This window comes from the organism of the source record quoted next (assembly GCF_019968985.1).
Source record: "MAG: Porospora cf. gigantea B chromosome Unknown PgB_NODE_296_length_23517_cov_114.188, whole genome shotgun sequence".
Classification (NCBI taxonomy): Eukaryota; Apicomplexa; class Conoidasida; order Eugregarinorida; family Porosporidae; genus Porospora; species Porospora cf. gigantea B.
The window spans coordinates 1-23517 of NW_027178895.1; the positions used below are offsets into that span (position 1 = coordinate 1).

The 23517-nt window shown below is 52.4% G+C and overlaps 16 protein-coding genes across 22 annotated transcripts; 9 read left to right on the forward strand and 7 right to left on the reverse strand.

Moving 5' to 3' along the window:
- Positions 1-2: 2 nt before the first annotated feature.
- On the forward strand, positions 3-599 carry KVP17_000171 (uncharacterized protein; the record flags this gene model as incomplete). 2 transcript variants are annotated; one of them, XM_068518507.1, is made up of 1 exon in its annotated part: positions 3-599. In XM_068518507.1, the coding sequence occupies one exon, from the start codon at positions 3-5 to the stop codon at positions 597-599; it is 597 nt and encodes a 198-aa protein (XP_068375765.1). The 2 variants fall into 2 exon arrangements, with proteins under 2 accessions (XP_068375765.1, XP_068375764.1); XM_068518506.1 differs by having other exon boundaries at positions 27-599.
- A 523-nt stretch (positions 600-1122) lies between these two features.
- KVP17_000161 (uncharacterized protein) lies at positions 1123-1665 on the forward strand (the record flags this gene model as incomplete). The annotated part of the gene is made up of 1 exon (XM_068518473.1): positions 1123-1665. The coding sequence occupies one exon, from the start codon at positions 1123-1125 to the stop codon at positions 1663-1665; it is 543 nt and encodes a 180-aa protein (XP_068375751.1).
- A 177-nt stretch (positions 1666-1842) lies between these two features.
- On the reverse strand, positions 1843-2522 carry KVP17_000174 (uncharacterized protein; the record flags this gene model as incomplete). 2 transcript variants are annotated; one of them, XM_068518526.1, is made up of 3 exons in its annotated part: positions 1843-2244; positions 2271-2458; positions 2486-2522. In XM_068518526.1, the coding sequence occupies 3 exons, from the start codon at positions 2520-2522 to the stop codon at positions 1843-1845; spliced, it is 627 nt and encodes a 208-aa protein (XP_068375769.1). The 2 variants fall into 2 exon arrangements, with proteins under 2 accessions (XP_068375769.1, XP_068375770.1); XM_068518527.1 differs by having other exon boundaries at positions 2202-2522.
- A 59-nt stretch (positions 2523-2581) lies between these two features.
- Positions 2582-6399, forward strand: KVP17_000172 (uncharacterized protein; the record flags this gene model as incomplete). Of its 2 annotated transcripts, XM_068518516.1 has the most annotated exons (5): positions 2582-2615; positions 2642-2850; positions 2879-3232; positions 3261-4288; positions 4317-6399. In XM_068518516.1, the coding sequence occupies 5 exons, from the start codon at positions 2582-2584 to the stop codon at positions 6397-6399; spliced, it is 3708 nt and encodes a 1235-aa protein (XP_068375767.1). The 2 variants fall into 2 exon arrangements, with proteins under 2 accessions (XP_068375767.1, XP_068375766.1); XM_068518515.1 differs by lacking the exons at positions 2582-2615; positions 2642-2850; positions 2879-3232 and having other exon boundaries at positions 3243-4288.
- A 125-nt stretch (positions 6400-6524) lies between these two features.
- Positions 6525-7911, reverse strand: KVP17_000175 (uncharacterized protein; the record flags this gene model as incomplete). The annotated part of the gene is made up of 2 exons (XM_068518540.1): positions 6525-6648; positions 6689-7911. 2 exons carry the CDS (start codon positions 7909-7911, stop codon positions 6525-6527), a joined length of 1347 nt encoding a protein of 448 aa, XP_068375771.1.
- An 86-nt stretch (positions 7912-7997) lies between these two features.
- On the forward strand, positions 7998-9168 carry KVP17_000167 (uncharacterized protein; the record flags this gene model as incomplete). Its single annotated transcript, XM_068518491.1, has 2 exons — positions 7998-8553; positions 8582-9168. 2 exons carry the CDS (start codon positions 7998-8000, stop codon positions 9166-9168), a joined length of 1143 nt encoding a protein of 380 aa, XP_068375760.1.
- An 84-nt stretch (positions 9169-9252) lies between these two features.
- On the reverse strand, positions 9253-10902 carry KVP17_000165 (uncharacterized protein; the record flags this gene model as incomplete). 2 transcript variants are annotated; one of them, XM_068518481.1, is made up of 1 exon in its annotated part: positions 9253-10902. In XM_068518481.1, one exon carries the CDS (start codon positions 10900-10902, stop codon positions 9253-9255), a length of 1650 nt encoding a protein of 549 aa, XP_068375758.1. The 2 variants fall into 2 exon arrangements, with proteins under 2 accessions (XP_068375758.1, XP_068375757.1); XM_068518480.1 differs by having other exon boundaries at positions 9253-10875.
- Positions 10903-11141: 239 nt separating this feature from the next.
- Positions 11142-12431, forward strand: KVP17_000169 (uncharacterized protein; the record flags this gene model as incomplete). Its single annotated transcript, XM_068518493.1, has 1 exon — positions 11142-12431. The coding sequence occupies one exon, from the start codon at positions 11142-11144 to the stop codon at positions 12429-12431; it is 1290 nt and encodes a 429-aa protein (XP_068375762.1).
- Positions 12432-13234: 803 nt separating this feature from the next.
- Positions 13235-13576, reverse strand: KVP17_000168 (uncharacterized protein; the record flags this gene model as incomplete). The annotated part of the gene is made up of 1 exon (XM_068518492.1): positions 13235-13576. The coding sequence occupies one exon, from the start codon at positions 13574-13576 to the stop codon at positions 13235-13237; it is 342 nt and encodes a 113-aa protein (XP_068375761.1).
- A 1007-nt stretch (positions 13577-14583) lies between these two features.
- Positions 14584-15234, forward strand: KVP17_000162 (uncharacterized protein; the record flags this gene model as incomplete). The annotated part of the gene is made up of 1 exon (XM_068518475.1): positions 14584-15234. One exon carries the CDS (start codon positions 14584-14586, stop codon positions 15232-15234), a length of 651 nt encoding a protein of 216 aa, XP_068375752.1.
- Positions 15235-15425: 191 nt separating this feature from the next.
- Positions 15426-17123, reverse strand: KVP17_000170 (uncharacterized protein; the record flags this gene model as incomplete). The annotated part of the gene is made up of 1 exon (XM_068518496.1): positions 15426-17123. The coding sequence occupies one exon, from the start codon at positions 17121-17123 to the stop codon at positions 15426-15428; it is 1698 nt and encodes a 565-aa protein (XP_068375763.1).
- A 16-nt stretch (positions 17124-17139) lies between these two features.
- Positions 17140-18198, forward strand: KVP17_000164 (uncharacterized protein; the record flags this gene model as incomplete). Of its 2 annotated transcripts, XM_068518478.1 has the most annotated exons (4): positions 17299-17719; positions 17746-17929; positions 17957-18071; positions 18100-18198. In XM_068518478.1, the coding sequence occupies 4 exons, from the start codon at positions 17299-17301 to the stop codon at positions 18196-18198; spliced, it is 819 nt and encodes a 272-aa protein (XP_068375755.1). The 2 variants fall into 2 exon arrangements, with proteins under 2 accessions (XP_068375756.1, XP_068375755.1); XM_068518479.1 differs by lacking the exons at positions 17957-18071; positions 18100-18198 and having other exon boundaries at positions 17140-17829.
- Positions 18170-18622, reverse strand: KVP17_000166 (uncharacterized protein; the record flags this gene model as incomplete). Its single annotated transcript, XM_068518485.1, has 1 exon — positions 18170-18622. The coding sequence occupies one exon, from the start codon at positions 18620-18622 to the stop codon at positions 18170-18172; it is 453 nt and encodes a 150-aa protein (XP_068375759.1).
- A 135-nt stretch (positions 18623-18757) lies between these two features.
- Positions 18758-19051, forward strand: KVP17_000173 (uncharacterized protein; the record flags this gene model as incomplete). Its single annotated transcript, XM_068518517.1, has 1 exon — positions 18758-19051. One exon carries the CDS (start codon positions 18758-18760, stop codon positions 19049-19051), a length of 294 nt encoding a protein of 97 aa, XP_068375768.1.
- A 508-nt stretch (positions 19052-19559) lies between these two features.
- On the forward strand, positions 19560-20816 carry KVP17_000163 (uncharacterized protein; the record flags this gene model as incomplete). Of its 2 annotated transcripts, none has more annotated exons than XM_068518477.1 (1): positions 19560-20816. In XM_068518477.1, one exon carries the CDS (start codon positions 19560-19562, stop codon positions 20814-20816), a length of 1257 nt encoding a protein of 418 aa, XP_068375754.1. The 2 variants fall into 2 exon arrangements, with proteins under 2 accessions (XP_068375754.1, XP_068375753.1); XM_068518476.1 differs by having other exon boundaries at positions 19779-20816.
- A 1127-nt stretch (positions 20817-21943) lies between these two features.
- On the reverse strand, positions 21944-23108 carry KVP17_005170 (uncharacterized protein; the record flags this gene model as incomplete). Its single annotated transcript, XM_068514976.1, has 3 exons — positions 21944-22384; positions 22411-23012; positions 23039-23108. The coding sequence occupies 3 exons, from the start codon at positions 23106-23108 to the stop codon at positions 21944-21946; spliced, it is 1113 nt and encodes a 370-aa protein (XP_068375772.1).
- Positions 23109-23517: the final 409 nt, after the last annotated feature.

Genomic DNA, 23517 nt, shown 5'->3' on the forward strand with positions numbered 1-23517 from the left:
GTATGCCAGGCTTGGGTGGTGCGGGCATGCCAGGCATGGGAGGTGCAGGCATGCCTGGCGGGATGAACCTCGACAACGTTATGCAATCACCGATGTTTCAGCAGGCGTTCGAGAGTTTCACTCGAAACCCTGATGCTCTCCGAGAAGTCATACGTAACAACCCTTTCACCGAGCAGCTGGTCCGAAACAATCCGCAAATGGAGCAGGTCCTTAATGACCCTCAGGCTTTAAATGAGGCCCTTAATCGGGAGATGCCTAACCTTGAGACGATCATGCAGCAAGCCCAGACGATCATGCGTGACCCTGCCATGCAAAACCAGATCAGCTCTCTCATGCAGAACCCTCAGGTCATGCAAAACATGGCCTCTGCCTTCGGGCAAGATGGCGGTATGGGAGGATTTCCGGGGAGTTTTGGTGGCGTCTCTGTTCCTGGCGCTGCCACAGCCACGACCTCGGCGCCTGCCGAGAACTTCACAGAGCAGTTGCGGCAGCTCGAAACTATGGGGTTCGTCGACAGTGTCAAGAATTTGGAGGCGTTGCGAATCTCTGGAGGCGACGTAAATTCGGCGATCGCTTATCTATTGGACAACCCGAACTAATGGATTTGCTTGTTGAAATATTCAAATGGTTGCAAAACACTCACGAGTTTAACCAATCTAATGGATCTGTCTGGGAGGGAGTCTCGAAGTTCGTCATAAGATCTCGAATTCGTTTTGCAGGCGATTTCGGCGGCTTCTTGGCGCCCAGTGCGTCGTCATCCACTGCATGCTCCAGCCGACGACACCTCACCATCATCCAACCGGTATGTCTTGCTGCTGGACAGGTTAGAGCTCTTCATTGATTGGTTAGAGCTTCTAACGGATCTGGTGGTGCTTTGGCTGTCGTCCTTGCGAGAACTGCTAAGGTCATTCAGGTCTAAAGCCTATGTCGCTTCAGCCCACATCCCACCTCTTGGGGTATAAGGCTCCTGACACTTAAGGGACTAGTGGAGGGGCGGGGCGAGGGGAGCGAAGGTAGACGGGGAACGCTAGAATTCATCGTCTGAAAAATGTGAGGAATACGCTTGTCCTGGGTCGCCATGAGCGTTCGACAGCAAATCTGACGTGTTATTAAACAATTGACATGGCAGCAACGTACTACCAGAATAGTCTGGAGAACGTAGATCTCAGCGCGTCCATAATAGTCTACCCGTGCTCGTCTGTTTGGTATGGAGTGCCTGCGACGAGTCAGAGTTTGTCCTGCACGCGTGGGGCCGCGGTTTCCTTTTCGCCTGGCCGACGGGATGCGGAGGATTTCAAAGACCGAGTGGACACATGCATGATCGCGTGCCTGACCGGTAAGGCCGTTCCTCTCACCGACGACTCTACGTGTCGAACCACAGCCGGGCAGTGTCCGTTGGAACACCCTGAATATTTCACGTCCTCGACAGACCTTGAGAGTCTGGACTGCGAGTCATGCCTCGTTCGTGTGGACGAGCAAATGCTAGTCGATCGTTTCATACCTAATGTGGACCTGTGGTCAGATTCACCCTGCTCCCGAGCTCTGTTGACGGGCATTCCAGACCCAGCTACGGCGTGTGTCATCACATCAACCACCACAGGCACCAACGGGGGGAAGTCGGCTCTCGTGGGGCTGAGTGTACTCGTCGGCGTTGTGTTGCTTTGAACGTGATTATTTTAGAGTCCCCATCTTTTTTACATGTTAACAGAAACCTCGTAATTTTCAATGGGCGTGTATCTTTTCCGACGTATGATGTTGTAGAAAGATATGCGCGCGCGCTTTGTTTACATCGGATCGTTTTCGATTTGTTAAGTAAAGATCTTTTGCGGATATATATCTGGGTCACGGCATGGACGGGAAACTACTGAGAGAGGGAGCGGGCTGGAAAGGGGAGTTGGCCAACTTGCTTCTTTGATAGCTACTCGGATCGACCTCTATGGGAGAGGATACCTCCCTAGGAGATTGCTTCTGTCTCCAAAAGCTGCTTATCACTTTATGGAGCCTGGCAACAGCGCTTGAGTCCTGGCCTGTGATATCATTCTCGGTGTATGGTGGCTCGATTCGACAACCCAAGCACATCACACTTGTGCTCATGAATCGTACGTCAGGATGGGTCTTGTCCAGGAATTCGAAAATGTCTATGCCGTTTCGATTTACTTTCACTCCTCTCTTTTCAGTCTGGAACCTCTGAAGGGCCTTAGTCACGCGATTAGCGACCATGTCACGGTCAACTGGCGGTGGGAGCTGTGTGAGCAAAACCACTTCCCCACATCGAAAGCCTGATCCCTTTTGTCACTGTTGTGTACGGTATAATTCCTTATCTTGCGGCTGTTAACGAAGTGGATGTTGCAGCGATCCTCGGAAGTGCGTTCACGAAGTACAACAACATGGTCCTTTTGGGAGTATGTATACACCTCCCCAGTGAGCTTCCCCTTCTCAAGGTCCAGTGTGACATAGTCTGTTTCGGTGGATACCAGTCTCTCACATCCAACGTAGCCGGTCCATTGAACTGTTGCGGTCATAATACGAAATATTGTTGGGAATTCTGACAACTGAGTTGTTCTCACCAAAAAAGAGAAAAATGACGCAGACGGCCGTGGAGGTCACAGTGAAAGGTGAGCTCCTGAGACGTCCCACACAGGCATTCGATGCCAGGCCACGGCAGCTAAGGCTGAGTCGTTACTGACGAACCTGGATGGTGTGGAAGACATCACTCTCGGTCCACTTTCAGACAAAGTTCGTCTCGTTGTAGACACGGATGTCCTCGGAGTGGACGCGATTCCGGCAGTACTGGCTGCTGGGGGGTTTCCTGCGGTGCTCGCCCACTCCACACCTCTGAAGCCGCCTACTGTGAGATGCTGCGTGACTCCTGAATCAGCTCCTTCGAACGACAGGGTCATTGTTGCCCAGTCTACCCGAGGGCTTCATTGAGTATCAAGTGTGTGTGTGCGACTTGGACATCTACATTGAAAGGGCAGTACAGCTGGTCAAACAGAAATTTGAGCGGTTCGTCATCGCACCTCCCTACATCCATCTATTCACCGATGACCCCTCCCAACTACCTCTGTTGGTCGATAAGCTGACCCAGATGGATCTCTCGGCGCAGCTGGTGGCTGACGCTACCAAGCAGATATGGACCCACGACCAGGAAGCGGAAACGGCCACTCTAGTGTTAACCGCGAACTACGATGATGTCGAGAACGTGGACAAGGCTCTGGCGGCACTACGAGATGTGAGTGACGATGGCGATACACATGCAGCTACCAGGCGTGTTGTCTGTGACGTACCTGTCGCGCTCTATACACACCATAGAAGGCGTTTTCAGTGGTCTATCAGCCTCGTATGACCCCAGCTTCGTGGGGGTTCGGAAAATACTCCTCGCAGTTCAAAGCGCCCTTGTGACTGAGGAATGGAAAGCGGGAGACCTCTCTGCGCTGTCAGCAGTTAAGTTAGTGACGCAATCCGATTTACTTTCGGCTTCGGATAAGAACTACTTGTGCCTCCGTCGCAATCTTGGTCTATCATTCCTTCCGGCGATGGTTGTCATTTGCCTGAGTTTTCTGCCCACTACAATGCTACCCTTCCTGGGATTCAAGGTATTTCCTGGGATCAGCCTTTCGGTGCTGCTGATGCTTATATTTGCCACTCCAGTGCAGTTTCTCTCTGCGCATCCTTTTCATAAACATGGTTTTCTCAACCTCCTCAAAGGCATTTTGACAGTGGACTTGCTGGTATCGTTGACTGTCTCATTCTGCTACTTCTACTCTGTCTTTTCAATTGTCTTCGCTCTGGTTCGAGGTGACCCAGCAGCTCCACGACTGCTGCAAGAGACCCCGCAACTTGGGCCGCAATACCTAAACCAGGGGTTCGTGCCCCCTCCTCATTTTGCACCTAATCCTCCCGCGTTTCAAGCTGGGTCCGGCATCCCTGCGTACTCCAACTCTGCCAGCTACTTCGCACCTCCGTCAGGTGCGTTAGCTCAAGCTTTGACTGGGCCGCCAGCAGCCCCACATGAAGTCTATGAAGTTCCCACTGCAGCGGTGGCCCCCATCGTTGCTGCAGCAGCTCCTCCCATCGTTGCTGCAGCAGCTCCGCCCATCGTTGCTGCAGCAGTTCCTCCAATCGTCGCTGCCGGAGCCAACGCAGCTCATGTGGTGATGACCTCTGACTCCGAGTCAGGTGAGCTTCCGCATTTCTTCGAGACGGCATCTGCGATAGTTTTGGTGGTCATCCTCGGTAGGTTGCTTGAACATCGGACCCGGAGGACCGCATGCAAACACATAACGGAGTGAGTTACTCGTGCTCTCGCTATCTAGCCTAGAGAAAAGCTGCAACACCATCTGTGAGGTAGTGTCTAAGCCCAATGAAACCCTTCACCCTGTAATTCTCCGCACTTGCCCGGTGGAGGCGCTGTCCCTCGGAGACCACATTCGAATTCTGGAGGGCCACATCATACCAGTGGACGGTGTGAAAGCCAACGATGGGGTGGTGACGCTCGACGAGGCCGTGCTTCGGGGTGAAAGCCAAAGCCCCGTGACAAAAAGTGAAGGGGATAAGGTACTTGCGGGGTCTTACGTGACGATGGGCGCCCTTATTGTTCGAGTGGAACGTATCGGTCACTCATCTAGTCTCGGACGTCTGCTATCCATCGTCGACTCAGCGAGCTGCTCTCGATCGTCCTACACCAGGACAGCGATAGTTATGGCTCGGTGGATATTGCCGGTCACCCTGGTGTGCGCGTTTCTCGTGCTGAGCTGGTGGAATGTCATTGTATTTAGTGGGAGGCTGGACGTAGTTTGGCCCTGGAGACCTTTCTTCAATCGCGTTTTGATCTACCCGTCGCAGCTTGCTAGGGTGATGTTTGCAGCCAGATTCGGATTAGGTGTTCTGGCCGTAGCGGCACCCTGTGCAATGGGGTTCGCTCTCTCAGTGGGAGCCATGTCTGCTATCAGCTCGGCAGTGTCTGCAGGGGCCCTCGTTCGGGGAGTGGCAAGTCTCGAGAAGTTGAATGAGGTTGATACCGTAATATTGAGCAAGACCGGTGCCCTGACCACAAGGAATCCATCTGTGAAGTCCGTAGCTCTATCTGGTCGATCTCTGGAAGCGGTAGCCAGCGCTATTCATGAATCTGCCTATGGGCAACGTCGCGATGTTCAAGAGGAGGAGCTTTTTGGCCATAGCCTTCAGCAACTGAAGCATCTGTCATCTCAGGATTTTTTCAACTTGGAGTTTGCCACACTCACTCCTCAGTGGTGCGACTTCGAGTTGCCTAACCCCGACCTGCATGAAGCGATGGTTTGGAAACTTCTTGCGTCCATTGAAGGCGCATCATGTCATCCATTGGCTGAGGTTCTCTTCAAATCAGCACTTGACAAGTTGGTCGTATCAGACGTATTCCCCATGAAGCAGTGCGTTCACCTGCCAGGTGCAGGTTTGCAAGGCATTTTCGTTGTTCCATCAGCACAGGAACCCGACGTCCATATCGACGTCGGAATATCTGTGGGAAGCTGGAGATTCATATCGGCCCAGTTGTCAGACGAGGAGCGAGAGAAAGACAGCTATGAAGCCCTACAGCAGTTTGTCTTCTCGGAACAAGCCAAAAGCCGGGCTGTGGTGGGATTGTCTTTGACAGTGCTGACAGCTACCCCGGTCAACGTACCGGTTGCCTGCTTCGCGCTGGAGGAGTACCTCAAGCCCAAAACATCCACGGTGGTGTCGACCCTGCAGTCTTCCTTTGGCCTTGGAGTTTTCCTCTGTAGCGGAGATTCCACACTTACGACGCAGAGCACTGCAAGCTCGGTTGGTATCCCTTTGACACACGTGAGGCCGGAACTGAACCCCTACGAGAAGGCTCAATTCATTCGATCGATGCAATCATCTGGTAAGGTCGTTCTAATGGTAGGCGACAACGACCACGACAGCAAGGCTCTTCGGCAGGCAGACGTGGGACTTGTTATCGGCTCCCAAGGCGAATTAGGCTTGAAGAGTGCCGACATCCTGCTACTTCGCGACAGATTGGAGTCCATCCCCTCATTGTTCTCCCTAGCCCAGTTATCGGTCAGCAACTTCAGAACCACTGTCCTATGGAGCATCGTATACGTTGTCGTGACGCTACCGGTAGCAATGGGGGTCCTGTACCCGTTTTTCTACCTGCCACCGTCATTGGGAAGCCTAGTTGCAACCGTCTTCACATTCGTCTTGGCTCAGCATTCCCTCTCGCTAAGGACCAAAGTTTCGGTGATGACTCATATTCGCAGGCGTTGCCGGCTGTGCTTCCAGTTTCTGTCTCGGGGGAAGGCGTCAGCGCCTCAGAACCTAGACTCCGTCGTGAGCACTCCCTTCACCTTGGGTGATGATCAGTTGGACGAGTATTTGGACGACATTGATATTGCTGTGTGACGACGGTGATGTAATTGTTGTGTGATGGAAACAACGAAGATTGATATGTTTGTTGAACTTGTAGAGCTGCTCTCACATGTGCAATCGCTGGTCATTCGGACAGAAGAAGCCAGATACAAGCTACGTCACATGAATATCGATTCAAACTCCCGTACCGCCGCCGTAAGTGCGGAAGGCAACGCCTGAAGCAGAGCTCGGATGGTGTCTTTGTGCCTTGGGTCCAGCTTGGGGTGCCTAACTCGGGCAACTCTGAAAAGGTGTGATGTGTGTGTAAATGCTATGTACCTACTTCATACAGTGCAGCAGAGCCTCGGTGTCGTCAGAGGTTCTGCAGGAGCTGAGGTCGGTGGTGGTCATGGTGCCTTCCACCACGTCTGTCTCGCCTTCGCGAATCTTCCATGAGAGCTCAACCTCATCGAAATCGTAAATGAACCGAGGAGTGCCACGGACCAGAGCTCGGGAAGCCTCACCCTTGCAACTACAAATCTTGGTCACCGAAATCCTCAACGGGCCCTCGGAAAACTCCACAGATTCAATGACGGCCGTCAGGGAGCTTTTGGCAGCATCCGTCACGTCCTTCTCCTCCCACGTCGTGCCACCTGCGTTCCAGTGGCTGGGACCTCCACTCAAGTGCGAGTCAGGAGTACATTCAGTTGGGTCCGTTACGCGTTCAGGTTTCAGTTTCTTCAGCTCCACCTCGGCCTCTGTCAGCTCATTTCGACGGAAGTAGCAATATCCTCGAGAGCGCGTCTCGGCGATTATTCGACGCTCCTCCTCGTCGTACTCCTCTGACTCGGATTCTTCTTTCTTTTTCCGTTTCTGAATCGGTTTGGGTGCAGGTGGCGGAGGTGAAGGTGTTGGTGCAGGTGGGTGCTTCGACAGGCGCCACGACTCAAATGTGTCCTCAGTCTCTCCAGCTTCCTTAGCCGCTTCCCACTCAGCTCGTTCCTTTTCCTCCTTGACTCGGGCCTCTTCTTGGCGACGCCTCAAGCTTTCCTCGCGATCCGCGTAAAGAGACGCACCCTTGGAGAAAATGTTTGTACTCATAACTCTTGACGCTTCCTTATGCACCAGCAACGCCTGTCTCACCTCCGCCAACGACTGTCTCACCGCAGCGTTGGCAGGTTCAACCTGCGCGGCCATCAGAAGGTCGGCCTTCGCTTCGTCGAGATCCCCGTTGTTCAAGTAAGCCTGACCACGGCGGAACAGGCTCTTTGCGTGCCCTGGATTTTTCTGAAGGACCTCGGTGGCGAATTTTATAGCTTCAGTGTTCTTGCCAAGTTTTAGGGCTGTCAGTGAAAGGTTCATCTTCAGGGAAGTTGTCAATGTTTCTGCGCCGTCAGTAAAGCAGCTACTGATTTCCTTCAGAGCTTTGGTGTAGAGTTCGTGGGCTTCGAAGACATTGTTCTTCAAGGTGGCGTTTCCTTGTTCCTTGAGCTCCAGCGCACTGCTCACCTTCTTCTGCACGGATTGCGGAGCAAACTCGTCATCGGAGAGACTGCTTGTAGACATGAACGGGAATTCCTAAAATATTGACTGACAGTCATACCCTTCTTGTTGGACATCCCACACAGCACCAAATCACCATAAATTGTGCGATGCCGCTCTTCCCGCGCTACTTTGACAGTTCCAGTATCCACGAATACAAGTACAAGCCTGGGGTCTACACACCACTGGACACCTGGATGTCCATTAACGTGTGGGAGCCTTTGGTGCGATTTGTTCCGGAATGGATGGCTCCCAATGTGTTAACGCTTGTGGGCTTCATTTGCACGATTGGCGCTTTCCTGTGCGTGGCCCTGCCCAGTCCCGCTCTAGACGCGCCCGTTCCGCGGACATGTTTGGTGCTGGCCGCTACGTTTGTGTTCCTCTATCAGACTCTGGACGCGCTTGACGGAAAGCAAGCGCGGAGGATGAAGTGCAGCTCCCCACTGGGCACGCTCTTCGATCACGGCTGCGACATCGTTACAGTCACCCTCCTTTCGGTGGCAGGGCTTGGAATTTGCCAGCAAGGACTGACCGGTCGCAGTTTCATGGCTATCGCAGTGAACACTCACTTGTTGCAGTTCCTGTTTCTGTGGTATGAATTCTACTTCAACGTCTTCATGTCCAATCCTGGATTCACTGTCACTGGTGTTACCGAAGCTCAATTCTGTGAGGTACAACATAATGCCTCATCCAGCCATCATTCTATGCGCCCTCTTGGCAGCGTTCACGCGGAATGATTTGTTTTCCCTGCAGCTGACGTCGTGGACTCCGTGGGGACGTCTCCTCACCCTTGGAAATGTCATTACGGATGTGGTCATTCTCAACAACATTGTTAGTGTTGTTGTGTATGTCTGTCGCGTCCTCTTCAAGGTGGAAAGGAGCAAGAAGCTACTGGCTACCCTGCAGTGTTCAGCCTTCTTCGGATTCGTTTGGGTGGAGTGGCGATTCTTCAAGAGCACTCTGATCGACCGTAACTGCACGCCTTTGCTGGTGTATCTGCTGATTACAGTAGTCTACTCCACCGTGCTGATCCGACTTCTGCTGGCATCTGTTGCGAAGCGAAATTTCAGCGTCATTCAGCGACCAGTACTGCCTTTCGCACTGCTTACTCTTGTGATTACGAAGCTCGACCTTTCTGATTTCACCGTCAACTTTCTGATTCTTCTGGATCTTGGGTTCCAGACATTGTTTTTTGCAGACTTCCTGGTTACGGCGATAGGCGATCTCTGCACGGAGTTGAAGATCAGCTGTTTTAGGATCACTCCGCTTCGAACTGATTGATTTGCCAATAATTGTTTCACAGATAAAACAGTCGCAATAGTCACGTGAATAGTTTGATGATTGTCTCCCAGAGAACGTAAAAATCTAACGGTCTTGCGGGTCTAGCTGCCAAAGCGGAGCCCGCAACGTAAAAACTGGGCTTTGACACCCACTAACAGTCCTCTCGGCCAGCAGCCCACAACCCTGGGCGGAAATAACTCTCACCTTAGGACTATGTTCGCTGCTTCTGGTGCTCACCTCGTTGCTGGATACTACTCTGAGTTCCTTGCTGAACTCGCTGCTCTTTGTGCTGACCTCAATGAACATGCTTGATAGGTCGGTAGGGTTGGAACTGGAGACTGTTGGAGGGGTTGGTGCCATCTGGAGACCACGAAGTTTACTGCGCAAGTTGAGATCAGAGAGACCATGCTCGACCGGTGGATGCTCATTGACTTCCATCTGGAAGGCCTCATAATCTTCAGACAGCTCGTCTACCTCAAGTGCCTGGAAGGCCTCATAATCTTCAGAGAGCTCTTCGACCTCAGATGTCTGGAAGACCTCATAATCTTCAGAGGGCTCTTCGACCTCAGGTGAGTCAGCGACAAGGGTCTCCTTGTCTGACGACGGGCGACTTACAAGGACTGTCAGGGGCGCGCAATAGCCTGCTTTGTTATCAGAAGACCCTGATCTGCAAGTTTCCTGTGCAGAAACGACGCACACAGGTGCTTCCGAGCCATCAGACAGGGGTAAAATATCTAGATCCAGCAACGGAACTCTTCTCGAAGTACTAGATCGGCTATCCGACCCCATAAGGGAAGGCACCTGGAGCGTGTTCTCGGGACTGATGGAGTCAGCCTTATGTAGTCTGAGCATCACTTCGCGCTGGGCTGGGGAAATGCTGTCATCGAATATATCGAAGTCGCCAAAATCCGAAGAGCTTATATCGTCCAATGCGGAAGTGAATCTCGGACAGAGAAACGGGGGCTGACTTGGAAACTCTTCCACAGTAGGGCTGGACTCAGACTCGACGCTCAAGGACAAGGATGACATTGTACTGAAGGAGTCGCATGTCGGGGACATCTGTAAGCTCACGTCCTCAAAATGCCATTCTATCGACTGAGGGACGTCACACTGAGTCTCAAACTGGGACTTCTGACGGTGAATCTTACGTTTCAGTTTGCTCGGAGCCTTCGATAGATTTCGTCGGGCGCTGGGTGTGTCGTAACGATCAAGGCGCTCTTGTATAAATGGAGAGCCACGTCTCGACGAATAGAAATTCCTGTAGAGTCTCCCAATATCAGGCCAATCCAGCAAGGGGAAATTCCCACCTGTCGAGGACTGTAGAATGGCCTTTTCTCTGGACAAGTCCGGACCCAAGCCTTCGAAATCGTGTGACCTCCATTTTGCCAACACTTCGATGTCTCCTTGAGGAAAAGTTCGAAAGTGGGGGACGAAGCGAGCCTCATGTAATAGTTTACTTGCAACAGTCATGTAGAACATCGCCACCCGCCTCTCCCTACCCCTATCATGTATGATAACCGAAACCTTCAAATGGAGGTCATCATCCACCAAAGGAAAGACTCCATAGCACGCGTAGAGTATTTGGGTATCCGCTTCCAACGGCGCCAGAGTGGACCTGTAGGCAAATTGCTTGCTGGCCAACTCTATTCTAGCGTGAGACCCGGCGGAAAAACTGCTGGAGTCAAGGGATAGACTGTGCAAGGCCATCAGGACAACCCTTCCGCTGTCATTCATCTCCTCTAACTTTCCTTCCAAATTCCAGCTTTAGGTTGGTAAATACACGATTGCAGAAGGTATCTCTTTGGCGATGCAGTTGGAGCCAGTCTGGGCGCCCGCCTTGCATGCTTCGCGAGACGAGATTGTCGTTCGTCTTCCAAAATCAGATATTTCAATGGTGTCCTGTTGCGCCGTGTTCATTCCCTCAGCCGCTGACAATACAACTCCAAGCAACTAAATATAACTTTTAGGGCAGTATGTCTCTATTACGCCTACCATCCCACGTGATTCAGGCAGTGTTGTCCTTCCTCCCTCCAGGTGCCTCATGTCACACTCGAGTTGAGGTCCTGTGCCTCTGCCGGGACTGCTCCCGGTGGAAACTACAATGTCAGGCGGCTCAACGTCCTCGTGTTGGCGTGCCGCTAGACCTCTTGGCCCACGTTTCCCTCATCGATCCGGATGATTCAATTCCAGAGGATTTAGGTGTGATGCGGCCGCACTGCCTGTGTGCAGATGTCGACGGGTGGCGCCTGCTGCGGCGGTTTCCTCTGGTTCTCGACGGGCTTACCCATCTTCAGTTCGAGGATGATGCGGATCAGACGCTTTTCCAAGACGTGTTTAGGTCGTGCCCTCGACTGAAGGCGTTGTACTATGACGGAGGCGAGTGGCCCTCAACTTTACCAGAGAGCGTCACCTCGCTGGTGGCAGGCAGTCTAGGTACCTTTGACCTTAGCAGTACGCGTCTGAAGAAGCTATGGATAGACAGTGATTTTAACAGCCCTATCCGAGCAGGATCTCTGCCGGAATCGCTAAGAAGTCTTCGTTTGAGCCAGGAATTCAACAGTGACATTCAACGGTTGCCACCGATCACTCATCTGAAGTTCGGATTTGAACATAACAGGCCTCTTTCTGGTTACCTTCCTCCAACGCTTATCTATTTGCGGCTTGGGACACACTTCAACCAAGTAATCAGACCTGGTGACTTACCAGAGTCCATCGAGACACTGCATCTGGGTGGGTCCTCCAATCAAGCTCTAGGCTCGTGGTTGCCTCGCGGTCTACGACGACTGAGTCTGAGCTACGACTTCACACAGGACATCCGCGCTGGTGATCTTCCTCCATACCTTCTGGAACTGTACTTTGGATGGACGTTTGACAAACCGTTGGAAGAAGGTGTATTGCCAACGTCCCTCAAGGTCCTGCATTTGTCAGATGAGTTCGACCAGTGCCTACCTGCGCTCCCTCCAAGGCTGGTCTGTCTGCGGCTGGGAAGTTCGTTCAGTCGGGAACTACCAGCGCTGCCAATGACGTTAGAGGAGCTCGTCTTGGGATCGGGGTTTGTGATGCCGGTCCCTCCTGTTCCAAGCAACTGTGAGGTGCGGTTGTCCAGGGAATATCCACTTACCCATCCAAGTCGGAGGTCCTCAACAAGCAGCACCACAAGCGTTCACAACAGTCTTCAGTGCTATTGTGACTACGGGTACAGCGAAACCGACGACGACAGCGACTCCTCATGCCCCTATCATCCACGAACGGTCTTTTGGTGAACTGCAATCACAAGTGTGGTAACATGTACGATTTATGATAATCACTCCAACTTCACAATCAATCACCTTCGCCTTCGGCTAGCGTGTCGAGATACATTGCAACGACTCGGCTCGACCGGATCGACGTCCTCGAAGTCGAAATCCATTTCGAAATCGTCACATCCCTCCTCGGAAAACCTTCGAAGTGCCCTTCGTGCTGACTGTGCGAAATCCGCGATCGTCATCAGCAACAATACCAACTCTAACTCAATCAGTGCATCGTAAGGGCCAGGACCAGGGCGATAATAGAACATACCGAGCAGATGGAGAAGAATTCCGAGGGAACCGACGATCCTCAACTTCAACCACCGGCTCCACCTTGAATCTTCGATTGTACAATCTTTGATTGTACAATCTTCGATTGTACAATCACTCACAGTCTCCAAGCGAGCGAGCTGAATGTTCGAAGGGTCAGTTGGCACGGCAGAATGCGCAAATCCTTTCGGAAAAAGCAACGGCACTTCAGGCCGGACACGGAACGGCCGTTTTGGGTTCCAACTCGCCTCTGTTGATGTCGTCGTCACAACCCGCCCCCCTGTAGCGAAGAGCTCACCGGCCGTCCGAATCCCAGGAAGCTTGAGCTGCACGTGCTTCGGGCTGACAGACAAGAGGGATGCCAGAATTATAGGGTTCCATGACTTTGCAGATACGCGAAGGTGCATGATTTTGCAGATTAAACCACCCTTTCTAGAAGAGGGGGATGTCCCACGGCTTGGCAGCTGCGTGAATGTGCATGATTTTGCAGTTACATTAACTAACCACACTCATGTCTTCTCTGCAATTCTTGCCTTCTTGTGGACCGCCTTTCGTTTGATTACAGACACTCTCTTCGACAGCACAGACGTCGGAAGCTGATTCTCATCGTCGTGTCTGATTCTCAGAGCTTTCTCGATACTCAGCGGTATCCCCACAAACAACATCCGCGACCAGCGCCTGCCTAAATGCTTGGCCACTGACCACAGTCTGAAACTCTCGAGCACGTCAACTCCCCTCGTGGCCTGGTAATGCCTCAGTGCGACGCTCGTGAGAGGATTGAGCGGCGGGGAGCCTGCGATCACCAGAGAGGTGGGCCGGTCCAGCCGAGGAACGACCTCATGGTACTCCATCAGGAGCAGGAATGGCGAGGAAGGTCGATCCTCCCAGCGAGTACATGTTTGGTGAGTCCCCAAACCCGAGAACCCTGAGGATTGCCAGATTGCAGCCAATGACTCTGACGGTCTGCTCGCGAGCACGACCATCGACTCTTGGCGTGCAGCATGCTGTGTTCTATCAGAGGTGTGCTCACTCGCTGTACAATCTCAAGCAGGCACAAGCAATCCTGGGCTGTGTTGAGGCGGCTTGGGCCCTCCTCAATGACTACTGGCGGGGATTGGAACTCACATTCCAGCCGCCGTTCTGTTCTGTGCAACTGAATCGACGGAAGCACGCTGTCAATTAACAACGCTGTATGTCTCGCAAAATAAATCTGGAAGGCCTCATAGGAGTCTGAGAGGATGAGATCCAGAACTTTCTGTCCTTTTTCAAGTCGAGTGCGTATAAAGACACTGCCTCGTCTTCGGCCTTCGATGACAGACAGCCGACGTAGACTCCTGAAAAACTCACAGTCGGGCAGCTTCAACGCAACATCAGCCTCCAAAAGGCCGCTCCGGTCCCAGAAGTCCGGGCCTGAGCACGATCCCTCGAAGGCGCTCCTCACGTTTGCAGCGAGGGCCGCTTTCCCTCGTCCGGCAGGTAATTTTCGCAGTAACTGCTCGGCTTCCGGCTTCATGATCGACACCGACAACAGGTTACTGACCCTATGGAAAAAAGGAGTAGCCCTGAAGATTACCACCGTGAATGGCGGGTCAACCAACAACCGCTCAAGGTCGTCAGCAGTCCGCAATCTGAGCCTCCTCCACCCAACAAAAAAATCAGGCTCGTTTGTACAGATCATTGCAGACGGTGGGAGTGTTGGAACGACCGCTCGTTCCACCTGAGATGTCGTAGCTGTAAAGGGTATGGATACCACCTCGATCATAATCGATACCACCTTGTGGTCCGTGCAACCACCTGCACACGCCACAATGCGTCTCAGCCGACAAACCCACGCTCCAGAATATATTCCCAAATCTGAATGGACATAGAGCTGAGCACGCTGATCTCTGAGGTCACGCACCTCATACAGGAGTATCAGACCAACCTCACCGGAATGAACAATCCTACGCTAAAGGTGCGTTTGCTATCGAAGAACGACGAGATAGCCCTTAACATCCGGGCGGTGCGTGACGAGTTCGTGACCGAGTTGAGGGACGTGGAAATGGATTCGGAGGAGCGCCAACCGTACCAAGTGGCCATGCGGGACTTGCTGCGAGATTTTAAACTGTTGCAGCGGGAGTGTGATCTGAAACGAAACGAGATCACCCGTGATGAGGTGGTGTGCGAGCCGCAAGTGGTCCCTCAGACCTATCAGGACGTCGCTCAGATCGGAGACGACCTGCAGGACAAGACCCAGGAAGCCATCACCCGCATGCAGGGGTACGCGCTGGAAGCGGAGGATGTCGGCATCGCCACCGATGCGAAGATGGCAGGCCAGATTCAGCAGATGGGGGCCATTGATGAAGGCTTTGGCGAACTCCATCATGGAGCAAAGGCAGCTAGAGCCACCATGCGGCAGATTGCCAAGGGCGCTTGTGCGGACAGGTGCATTCAGGTGAGTACTATCTTCGTGAATTTCGTATGCCAGTTATGTTTACTCTTATTCACCCTCAGATCCTTTGTGGACTGAATCTCATCACGTTAGTCGTGTGTATTGTTATGGTTTCAATATGAGGTTGCAGATCTTGTTCCTGATTGTAGCGCTCTTGATGCTCGTTTTGATTTTTATGGTCATCAAGTCCACTGGGAAGCTTCGCTAGCCACATTTTAATATTTTTATTTTTAATTAATCCTTGAATCAAATTCCTGCAACGTAACATTTCATCTTGCGTCTCGCAATTTCGAAATTTCCTCCACTCTTTCCAACGCGAAGGCAAACTCCTCTGCTGTTCTGATCGGACTCTTCGTAATAAACTCGAATAGTTTACCAATGACAACAACAGCTGCTTGAATACTAATGTTGTCAATCTTATCTGTATTCGAGGAGAGGGTGTGGATGAACGCTGCCAATATGATTATCAACGGCTCCGCCTGCGGCGGTCTCTCACACAAGTTTACAAAGTTGTCCAGTATTTCGGTGGCTTCCTCGTCCCACTCCCCCATCACCCGTAAGAACCGGGAAACGTAATCAAAGGTGGCCATGGCTACCGCGCGTGGAGGACAGAGGGCAAGCGCTTCGGGAAGTGCCGAGCCAGAATCACGTCGGAAGACAGTTAGCGTAGCTTGGATGAAAGGACTCAGAACTGGAAATCTCTTTCGGAAATCAGGGGACGTCGATGTCGCTTCGATGCCGAGAAATACGCTCCGCGTCTGAAGAGTACGACAGAGAGCCTGTTGTTGCGCCGGAGGGACGATTGACAATGCAATGTACAACACTGGCAGTCTTTCATGCTCAGCCATGTGTACATTCGTCATGGCGATAGGCAACATGTTGGCCAGATGACCCATGAGAAGATCCAGTGCCCGGATGTCGTCAGTTAGAAGCGCCACAACCAATCTGGAGGCAGGCGGTTCAGCATTGCTGGCGAGGGGCTGACCGCTGTCTGAGGGCAAGTGTCTGTTCCACTTCGACTCCAGTCGAGGGGCTCCAGTCTCGACATTCGGTGCGAGAGAGAAAAGAACAACTCCGAATAGGGCCAACGTGATCCACGGTTCAGTATGTCGCAGCGTCAGACGATTCAGGCGTTCCACAAACATCCAGAGCCTCTCAGGGGGGCTGGCCCAGCCGTTAGGTTTACAGGGAGCCATCACCTCGCTTGGAAGTTTCACTTTGAATGTCGTCTCTCGAATGTGCATGCCCTGCACGTACAGAATCAGACCTCCCGTTCTAGCCATTAGAGGCATCACCACAAGATCCAATGTATCATGGACATTAGGAATACTGGCATCAGCTGCAACAATGCATTGAACGACTTTTTCGTCATGGAGTTGGACGGAAATTGAGACCCCGTCAACGAACCTTCGGAGGCCCATCTCCTCATGCCACCCTACTCGACAGGTGCCGCAGCTCATCTTCGAGAAATCCTTCTCATCGGCGCAGTCGTACATTAAGGACGAGGATGCGACATAACCACTTGATGTCTGACATTGACATCCAGGGAAGTAGACCTGTAGCACGCACAACTGACGAACTGACCCGATATCCAATACGCAGCAGTGAGATAGGCTCAAGACCATGTTGAGGCAGCAAATAAGTGACTGATGAGTCAGGCCATAACAGTAGAGACTGCCAGTCACAGTCCACCGTAGCAGCACTCCGCTGGCGCTCGCAACCCGAGTGAGTGGCCGAAGACAAGCGAAGTCAGACGCGACCGAATGCAGCCTCTCCCTCAACAGGTGGGAGAACTCTATCAAGTCCCGTTGAATCTGGGTGACGACATCTGGAAACCTGCGGAAGTCGGCCATCAAGTCCACACCAACCCGTACTTCTACCAGGCCTTTGGCGTCGGTAGTGACGACTGAGTCGTCGACGGACGCTGGAGCGACGACGCGTTCGATCAACCAGTCACCCACAGACATCAAAACGGAAATAGCAATGAGACTTATTTCATCTGCTCTGTTGACTTTCTGCTCTGCTGATTGCTATTCCGATCTTGAACGCCTCTACCGCCAGCACCTGCCAAAGGGAGCTGAGTGCAGCACCCTTCAAGGTAATATCCGAAAGGCTCTCGCTCTTGCGTCTCTCAGATGCAAGATGGAAACGTATGGCAGTCTCGAGCTTCCGACGTTGTGCAACCCAGAGAACGACGTCTCGTACTCCCTTTTGGATTGCGAGCAAAGAATGCCTCCGTGGATGTTTGCGGCGTTTGTGGAGGAGCACACACACTTCACGGACCTATGCAATATCTGGTTGACCGAAATACACCATCAAGAGCAGCAGCAACGACTGAACCTTATAAAAGGCCACTCCACTGCCGTGCTTCATTCTCTTGAGCTGCAGGCCGAATCCGTTATGCAGGTGCTAGAGACTCAAACAGCAGCCCAAGCCACGCTAGAAACTACCCTAGTGTCTGTGACACGGCAAATATGCGAGGCGTTGGTTCCTTATGATACGCTCAGAGCGCAACTTCTGTCTATCATAGAGGTTCTGGCATCTTTCAGCCGCTCGACGACACGTGAGGAGGAGAGGTACTCGATACAGTCGCGTGGACTCGCGCTCGAACTCTTCTCTTCCATGTGGTTTCCGTCGGTGTGCTGTTCTTGGGCCTTCGTTTGGGGAAGCTGAGACCTGTGGTACTCAAAGGGCTGGCAGCTCAAAGCGTAGTCTTGGCTGTGGATATATTCCTGACATGCAGCAACGTCCCGCTTATGGAAATGGCCTTTGAGTGAGCGAGTTTTGGCTCCGAATTCAGAGGCGTTAAAATAAGCGTACTCCTCTCTGTCGCAGACCTGTTTGACAACGTCATGATGCCGTTGCCGGACTCGTCGCTGCATCACAGCCTATCAGACGCCGCTGGGACCATCAACGTAAGGCACCAAGCAAGTATACACCCAGCAAGTGCTCTTGGATCTCGACTCGCCTTTGAAAGTGATATCACCGGAGTCTTCTCCGAGAAAGGCGTACATCAGTTCTCCGTCTGAATCTCTCTGTTAAAAATGTCTTCAAGTGGAGTCCCGGTTGGCACAGACCAGATGTGGAGGATCAATTCCGCTGGGACCTCCCCAAGATTGCGTATCCGAAAACGACTTGTGGGAGGAATCAAGAACACGCCTTTCTCCTTTGCAGTTTGTTTGGCATCCTCCACGACCACTTCTACGTTGCTGCAGATAACAACTGCCTGCACCAAACACCACCCATTAGTGAAGGGGCCAATGTACATCGACTCAGGAATCTGCATAGCGCACGTCAGGCATCCATGATCCGCAATGCCCTGCACTTTAATATCCTTTCCCAAAGGAGCCGGCGCAGCTTTCCACCGTTTTGGCCGGTGATACGGCTCACCGGTGCCGTCTGGACGCAATTCAGCTTTGGGACAGATGCTTCTCAACAGTCGGTAGAAATCACAGATCTTTGACATTCGAAGAGAAATTTAATGATTACCCACCGGCAGCGCTAGGTTTTCATTCGGAATCACAGCGGTACAGGGGTCATTCGGACTGTCTGTTTCTGTTGTTTGTACCTTGGCACCAAAAAAGTACAGTTTTCTGCAGTGATGGCCTCAGCAGATACGTTGTTGTTCTCGGAGTCACTCATTCTGTCGAAACTTCGATCGGCCCTGCAGGAGTTCACGACCAACGCGTTTCTCCGACGGGAAGACGCCGCAGACATCTTCAAGACTGCTCATGAGGTCGTCGCGGACCTCATTCAGGAGAAAACACCAGTTCCGTCGTCACAGCCACTATTCCCGTCGTTCACACTAGGAGGCCACCTGAAATTCTACCGCTACCTCAACGGCGTTTGGCTGATGTACGTCGATAACTTCTACGTGAGTCCTCAACCACTCTGAGACGCAGTTGGAAGCCGTTTCTGGAAATCTGAATCCGGAGTTGTCGGTCCCACGACCATTGGTTAGGTGGCGTGGGCAGAGGTCCGACGGCTCTTGCACCACCTTAAGCCGGGCCAGCGATCGCAGTCTGCAATTGCACATCCCTGGCTGGCGTTGTCTCAAAATTCTCGCAGTTGACCCTGAGGCCCTGTCTTTTGTACCAGCTGAGACCACAGAGAGTGTGCTTGGAAAAATTGCAGCGGATGACGAGTCGATGTGAAGCATACGAACAGGTTTTACTTGGACTTCTTTGACCTTTCTGCACGCTCCTTCCTGATCGACTTCTGCAGCTGGGGCCAGAGATGCATACCGTAGTACTTCATTACGTACTCGTGCTGTGTGTGAAATCACCCACCCACTCACGTCTTCCTCTGAAGCGGGCTCGAAAAAGGTCATGCTGGATTTGGGGAGGCGCTGGCGGCTCACCCGCCGGCAATCCCAAGTTTCTGTGCATCGTTGGCGCTTGGCGATGGCCTTGCCACGCGGATATGTCTTCTTGGAGCTGGTCATGGGGGTGAAGGACACCGCTTCATCCCCGAACAGAGAAAGCGCCCAATCAGATGGTTTGGTGTCTGACAAGGCCACAGCATTGGCCTCTGATGCAGGGAGCGACGTTTCTGGCTCTGGCAGCTCGACTTCGCTCAGACGGGCGATCCAGCTCATTGAAAGTGCTGAATTTTCCGCAGCGATGGTAAGGACGCTGTCGTCAACCATCAAGGCAGTTGTCAACTCTACCAAGCCTGCAACTTCCAAGAGCTTGGTCAAGAGAGAGGGGGGGTCTCATGTCAAAACTGAACGACCTACGCGATCGACTGGCTCAATAAACTGCTCTACAACCAACAACACTGCCGCCTACATGAGATCCGGCATTCACAACTCATCCTTTGCACGAAGCAGCACTCACAACTCATCCTTTGCCGGAAGCAGCACAACTACATTTACCCGAAACCCTTCGTCGAAGCCATGGCGAAAGAAACGACGAAAGAAACGGCGAACTAAGGCCCCGGCTCCGTCCACTCCCCTCAAGCTCCGCAACCCATCGCATGACCTAGCCACCATTGTGGGATGCAGCCCCATTGCATACGGGCCGGCGTTAAAAAGAGTCTGGACCTACATCAAGCGCCACGACTTACAAGATCCTACTGACCGAACCATAGTCCACACCCACGACGACCCATTCCTTAAGAAACTCTTCCCCGAGGATAGGGCCAATATTGGAGATGTCGCCGCCGCTGTTGGACGTCATCTGGACAACGCGAAGCAGCAAGAGACAGGCCGCAGGGAAACAGACAATTGGGAAAGCTTGCTGACCGAGGCCACTCCTTTGCATATCCGACCCCTACCAAGAGCAAACGTGCAAATGGCAAAGATGATACAAGCACACCATCCCCCACCCCCAACAACTAGTCCTACCCTCAGTGCAGTCGCCGTCAAGACAGAGGTCAGTCGAGAGGTATGGCCACCCCACGCCGTGACAGCGCCCACCAAGACGGAGCATGAGTCCAAATGGACTCCTGTGGAACACTGGTCCCCAGAGCATTGCGCTGGCTTGGCAGAGCGCTTGTCGCTTCCTCCACTCCGGCCTGCTTTTTTGAAGTGGCAGGTGACGGGGGCGGAGTTGTTGACCCTCACAGGAGCCGACCTGCAGGCAATGGGTCTCCCACCCCTCGTGATCAAGCGAGTGCTAGCCGCGTTGAACCAGCTGAAGCTGGAGAAGAAGGACTAGGTCAATACCGTGTTGAAGGAGCCACAGGCAGTGCATCGACACATAACAGGGTGCCATAAGGCGACGCTCTTCACCTCGCAGTCCTGACATAGGATGTTGACGGATTGCTCTTGTTCCGCGGGCACTGCGATACTGTCAAGTCGAGTTGCTAATTCATCCCAGTCGTGTTTCACCGCGGATTTCGAACAGTTAGGGCATCTCACCAGATATCCATGTCTCTTGCGAATCCACTGATTCAGGCAGTGGGTATGTAGCATGTGCCCGCACTCCAGCATCGAACAGCTGGATGTGGATGAAAACATGTCATCTAAACAAACGGGACAGGCATTACGCATGCTAGCCGCCAGGCACTTGTGGTTGTTCTGCATGCTATTCGCCAAGCATGCCTGGCAGGTGTCACAGTGGAAGAAGTTCTCGCGGCCGCCCTGGCGGCAGATATTGCATTTGTCGCAATGGTAGATCCCCAGCTGAGTTCCGAGATCGGAGTATAGGCAGCATATCTTGCAGAAATAACTTGCAAACTGCACTCCACATGCCCTGCAGTTTTCAGTCTTAGGCTGCCGCTCTAAACATATTGTGCACACCACTTCACGCACTCCAAAGCGGTCCATCGTGTGGGAAGCCTCGTGAACTGCGTCGTGGCATAGTCTGCACCAGAAGGCTTCATCGCACGTTACACAAACGAGCTTACAACGACGAGCGTAATGTTTACACCCCGGTACGTACGGTTCGTCATTGGAGGCAGCGGACGCATACGTCGATACCCAGGATTCAGAGTGCACACTCTCTTCAGCGTCTGAAAAGAAAACTTCGTCCTCAGGAGGTGGCCTTTCGTTGTGATCCATCGGAAATCGCGATTTCGGGCTGCCGGCAGTTGAAATCGCCCACGATCGGGCTGAGAGTCTGAAAAAAGACACAGTCGATAGACTTCGGATAACAAAGAACTCGCTCTTCGGATCACCTGCAGTGTCCTCCAAAAACATCATCTAAAAAAAACAGAGAACTCGTTCTTCGGATCACGATGGACTTCGGATAACAGAGAACTCGTTCATCGGATCACCTGCAGTGTCCTCCAAAAACATCATCTAAAAAAAACACAGTCGACAGACTTCGGATAGTTCTTCGGATCACCTGCAGTGTCCTCCAGAAACATCATCCAGCTTCTTCTGTGTCAAAGCCGACCGCGATAGCAGGTCTGTAAAACGCCCAACGTCGACATTGTTCAGCAGGTCGGACGTGTTGCCAAATAGCGGAGCCCACTCGTCGACGTCGCAGAGGCAAATTAAATTCTCGTGCATCTTTATGGTGACAAGGGCGGCTTGAAACAGCACCACAGGCCCTCTTAGGAAGTACAAGTCCCACACCCTCCTAACAAGATCCTCCGGGAAGGCCACCGAGTATAGCGTGTAGAACCAAGGTACAATATACGACTCAGGTGCAACGTCATGTCGGTCCAGCAACTCAGCAACTTTTGGAAAGGCATCCTCAAGGAGGGAGGTGAATGTGACGCAGTGCTGGCGCAGAGCTGAACTTTTGAAGGTGTACAGGTCGTAAAGGAAAGGAGATGTCTGTGTGGACCTCGTCCCAGTCTCACGAGAGTCATCACCAGACACTTGAAGGCTGAGTATTCGTCAAGGTACAGCAAGAAGACGCCTGCCAAGGATGCCATCCCCTGAACGTACCCTATGTCTGGTCGATGAACAGCAGCACACTCCAAGATCGTTCGCAGTCGTTCTCTATGCGTCCGGAGACTGTTGGGTGAAAGCGACGAAAACACTCCGAAATGTGGTAGAGAGCGGGATATGTCTATAGGGATTTGCTCGAATGATTCTACTTCCCCGCCCAAACAGCACCCGTGACATTGATTTTGGTCGAGGCTAGCTCGGCGACCAAATGCCTTCGTTATCCGCTCTCTGTACCGGGCGTTGCTAATGTGCAATGTGGCTCGAATGCACATGACCCGTTTGAGTACCGAGTCATAAAGGTCAGGTGTCACCACCAGCGGGTTTGCCAGCAGTTTTTGCCACATAAGGCCCTGAACCACATCTGGAACTCCTCGTTGAATCCACCCGTCCAGAGCCGCAGTGCCCTTATGTGTCTCCCATTGCCCAAAAACCTCCTCCAGCCAGAAATCAACCGGTTTGGGCGATGGGGGACGGGGCGAAAAAAGGCGTGTGAACGAGCGTTTGGATTCGTCTGTGGTGACCAAGGTACGAGCTCACAGAGAACCACGGGGCTCGAATACTTCAGTTTCAGAGCGACAACGCTGCTGGTGTCATCATTCATATCCATATTTTAAGCTACTTTACGCATGCTAGACCCTTTTACAACTGTCTATTAGTAGTTGGGTGCGGCCGCTCCCAGATCGCTGTATCCCCGTTGTGTTAGCATACATAGTGCTAACAACATTAAAGCCTCATCAATGCGACGAACGATGCTCAGCTCAACGATTGTGGTCGAGAGAGGAAAAAAAAATGTCAGATGATTCAGGTGGTTCTGATAACCGATTTGTTCTTTATGTCCTGTGTCTCAAGGTTGTGGCAATCCTGTGGTCTCAAGGTTGTGGCAACCCTACAGTCTAAAGGTGGTTGTGGCAACCCTAATTATGGGCACCTGGAGGGTTCCATACTCAAAGGTCGCATTGTGTAGCAAGTTATTGGATTTGGAAGGCATAGGCCTTCCAACGCTAGAACCTGCAAAT